The 3,449-nt window shown below is 46.8% G+C and overlaps 1 protein-coding gene across 2 annotated transcripts in view; it reads left to right on the top strand.

Moving 5' to 3' along the window:
* ABCB11 (ATP binding cassette subfamily B member 11) overlaps window positions 1–3,449 on the top strand; it is a 97,730-nt gene that overhangs the window by 88,203 nt on the left and 6,078 nt on the right. For both annotated transcript variants that reach the window (XM_025206470.1, XM_025206471.1), the window contains 2 exons: window positions 728–925; window positions 2,225–2,431. In XM_025206470.1, coding sequence (XP_025062255.1) covers window positions 728–925; window positions 2,225–2,431 — 405 coding nt within the window. The remainder of the gene's footprint in view (window positions 1–727; window positions 926–2,224; window positions 2,432–3,449) is intronic.

Here is a 3,449-nt window from a genome sequence, read left to right as displayed (position 1 = left end):
GCCCTGGCCCACCTCAAGGCCAGTCGGGACCCCAGGCCCCTGGCTCTTGGGCGTCCCTCGTGGTGGGCCCCCAGCCCTTTTGACCCTCTCTGGTCCTGGCCCCAGCATGGGCCAGTCGAGGGTACTATCCCCTTCGGGCTGGGTCTCTAGCCCCTCTCTCATCCTCGGGCCTCACCATGCCACTACTCCCCATCCTCTCAGGGGCAACCGCAGCACCACGCCCTGTACTCCATACACTCTCTCAGGGTCAACCCTCTGGGCCCCTCCAACATAGGGTTACCCACCCGGTGGAGGGAGCTAGGGGTTAAGGCGCCCCAACCCGTCTTTCACCGGGGTGATCACTGGCCTGGCATTTCCTGGGGGCTCCCGCGCCACTGAGAGCCCCACCAGACCACCCACTCCCAGCAGGGTGCAGTTTCAGGTCATGCCCAGGATCAGGAGCCTCCTGCCAACCCCTTGCAGCTCCCCCTTACCTCCAGGTTATCCACAGCAGCCCTTCAGCCAGGCAATGTTGTTGCCTAGCCTCCAGCAGTCAAACTGCCTTGTTTATATAGGCAGCCTAGGCCTCAAAATGGCTGCCCTAATTAGGTACCTGGAGGCTGCCAGCTCCAGGCCCTTAAAGTGGCAGAGACACCCTGTGCTCTGACACACACTCCTTATCAAATGTGATTTCATCCTTTAAAATTCAGTTTTGAGCTCAATCTGTCTTATTTCACTTTTTCATCAGAATGATTTCAAGGGAAGCATTACATTTCTCAACTGTAAATTCACATATCCTTCTCGGCCTGACACACAAGTTTTGAATGACCTCTCGGTGACAGTTAAACCAGGCCAGACACTTGCATTGGTTGGAAGTAGTGGATGTGGCAAAAGTACCTGTGTCCAGCTTCTGGAGCGTTTCTATGATCCTGAGAAAGGAAATGTGGTAAGTGTCCTTTGACAATAGCTCAAAAGTGCTTAAAATTTTCAAAATCAACCTTTTGATAAAGAGTCACTAAAACACATTTGGGGATCACCTCAATGGATTTTCACAGCATCCATATCTTACCTCAGATTTACAGTCTAACATTTTTAAGTGATCTAATTTAGGTGAACTCAGGCTGGATCTGTTTGTTGTTCAGTGAGGATCCAGAGGAATTAATATATCAAGGTACAGAAATCCAGGCACACAAAGAGCAGTATCTTCCCTTTTTTATTTTTATCACCACACCCTCTTTCTCCAAAAATACACCTAGTTATATAGATCTCTGGAGACAGCCAAGGAGAAAAAGTCCTGAGACACTGAGATTAAGTCCCAAGCAGCCTCACTGGGTGTTCACTGGCCCTCACTCTTTGCTCCTTAGAAGCCAGCTTACGCCACTATAAAAACATTCACCTGGGAAGTGGGAGATAGGAACCTGAATCCTTTCTGATTGAGGTGGACCTAGAATTCAGGTCTCTGATTTTCCTAGACAAGTATTCTTACCACTTAGGTGCCAGGTGAAAGACCAGCATGTTCACGAGTGAAGTGGATGGGTATGCTATGCTTATATTAAACTCAATTCTCCTTCAACCAGGCATCTCCCATCTGCAAAATCTGAATCTCAACTTGATAGAAGTGCCTCTCTTGCAGCATTCAGTCTGAGATCTAAGTTCTATGGAGAAGTAGGACTTCAGACACAGCCCAGTAGTTATTAACTGGCTATAAGTGTCTCTCTTCTGAGTGACTGGATGATCTGGATGGCTCTTGGGTGGCATTTAGGATGCCCATTTACTATATAGGGCATGTAGGCACCTATTTGTATTACACATTTTAGGCACTGAGGTGCCTAAATGGAGGCACCCTTGGGGTAAGTTAGGACTGGACCCTAAGTCCTTTTGGCCTTGTCTGTATTGCTGTAGTGTCTGGTACCAGGAAGGATGGGGCTGAGCATGCCCTACTTACCTGAGTTCACTGTTGCATTCAGACCTGGAAATTCTCCAGTGAGGCAGCTCCAGTCTCATTCCCAGTGGCTGCTCTCAGGTACACCAGAGATTGAAAGCTTGAGAGAGTCTTGGGGATAAGCTTGTAGTGTACCTTAGGATCTGGGTGCTCAAGGTGCACATTGACTCTGGGACAGCTGTTGAAGTAGGCAAGACTTCTGAGGATCTGGGCACATGTGATAATTTTATATTAGTAGAAGCGATATATTCTTTGTTGGTTTTAGTTCTAAATTAATGTATTGCAATTTTTTTTAACTGCCAGTTAATAGATGGACATGACACCAAGAAAGTAAATATACAATTTCTTAGATCTAAAATTGGAATAGTATCCCAGGAGCCTGTGTTGTTTGACTGCAGTATCGCTGATAATATTAAATATGGCAATAATACCAAGAAGATCACGATGGAGAAAGTTACAGAAGCGGCAAAGAAGGCACATCTTCATGACTTTGTTATGTCACTTCCTGCGGTAAGCACATACAGGTCCTTTCTAGTGAGACAACAGATAACAGGTCAGAGTGGGAAGGTACCCATTTTAATGGGGTTTATCATCAAACCAAACTAAAATGATTCATGCTACTGCATTGTATTTTACTTTTACAGCTCTCTAAGTATGGTGAAAAGAGAAGACAGAATGTGGTATTTGCCATGATACAATTTTAAGGAAGCTTGAGGTTTTTTTACCCGTTGGGAACATATTTTCAAAATTAAAGAACACACTAATGTAGTGCAGAGCAATGTTTTCTAAGGGCTCTTATAGATGTGCAGGGAGCCAGCTCCAAAGTGCTGGAAATCCAGCACATCAGAGCAGACTCGATTAATTAAATCCGCTGGAGCATGGAACTTACCGCATTCCAGCAGCCTCCTGCATCACATGTATCAGCATCCCCATGCTGGAAAATGGCGGTGGGGTGCTTTGAACTAAAACTCATTCACTGGTAAACAAGTTAAGAGGCTGTGACATGGATGACTACACAGTCCGGTGGGTGGCGAATTGGCTAGAGGGTCACACCCAGAGAGTCATAGTGGATGGGTCGGTATTGACCTGGAAGGGTGTGGGCAGTGGGGTCCCGCAGGGCTCAGTCCTTGGACCAAAACTCTTCAATATCTTCATCAGTGACTTGGACGAGGGAGTGAAGTGTACTCTGTCCAAGTTTGCGGATGACACAAAACTGTGGGGAGAAGTGGACACACCGGAGGGCAGGGAACAACTACAAGCAGACCTGGACAGGTTGGACATATGGGCGGAAAACAACAGAATGCAGTTCAACAAGGAGAAATGCAAAGTGCTGCATCTAGGGAGGAAAAATGTCCAGCATACCTACTGCCTAGGAAATGACCTGCTTGGTGGAACGGAAGTGGAAAGGGATCTTGGAGTCCTAGTGGACTCCAAGATGAACATGAGTCGGCAGTGTGATGAAGCCATCAGAAAAGCTAATGGCACTTTATCGTGCATCAGCAGATGCATAATGAACAGATCCAAGGAG

This window comes from Alligator sinensis, unplaced genomic scaffold (assembly GCF_000455745.1).
Source record: "Alligator sinensis unplaced genomic scaffold, ASM45574v1 scaffold143_1, whole genome shotgun sequence".
NCBI classification, from domain to species: Eukaryota; Metazoa; Chordata; order Crocodylia; family Alligatoridae; genus Alligator; species Alligator sinensis.
This window is presented reverse-complemented; position numbering and strand designations above follow the sequence as displayed.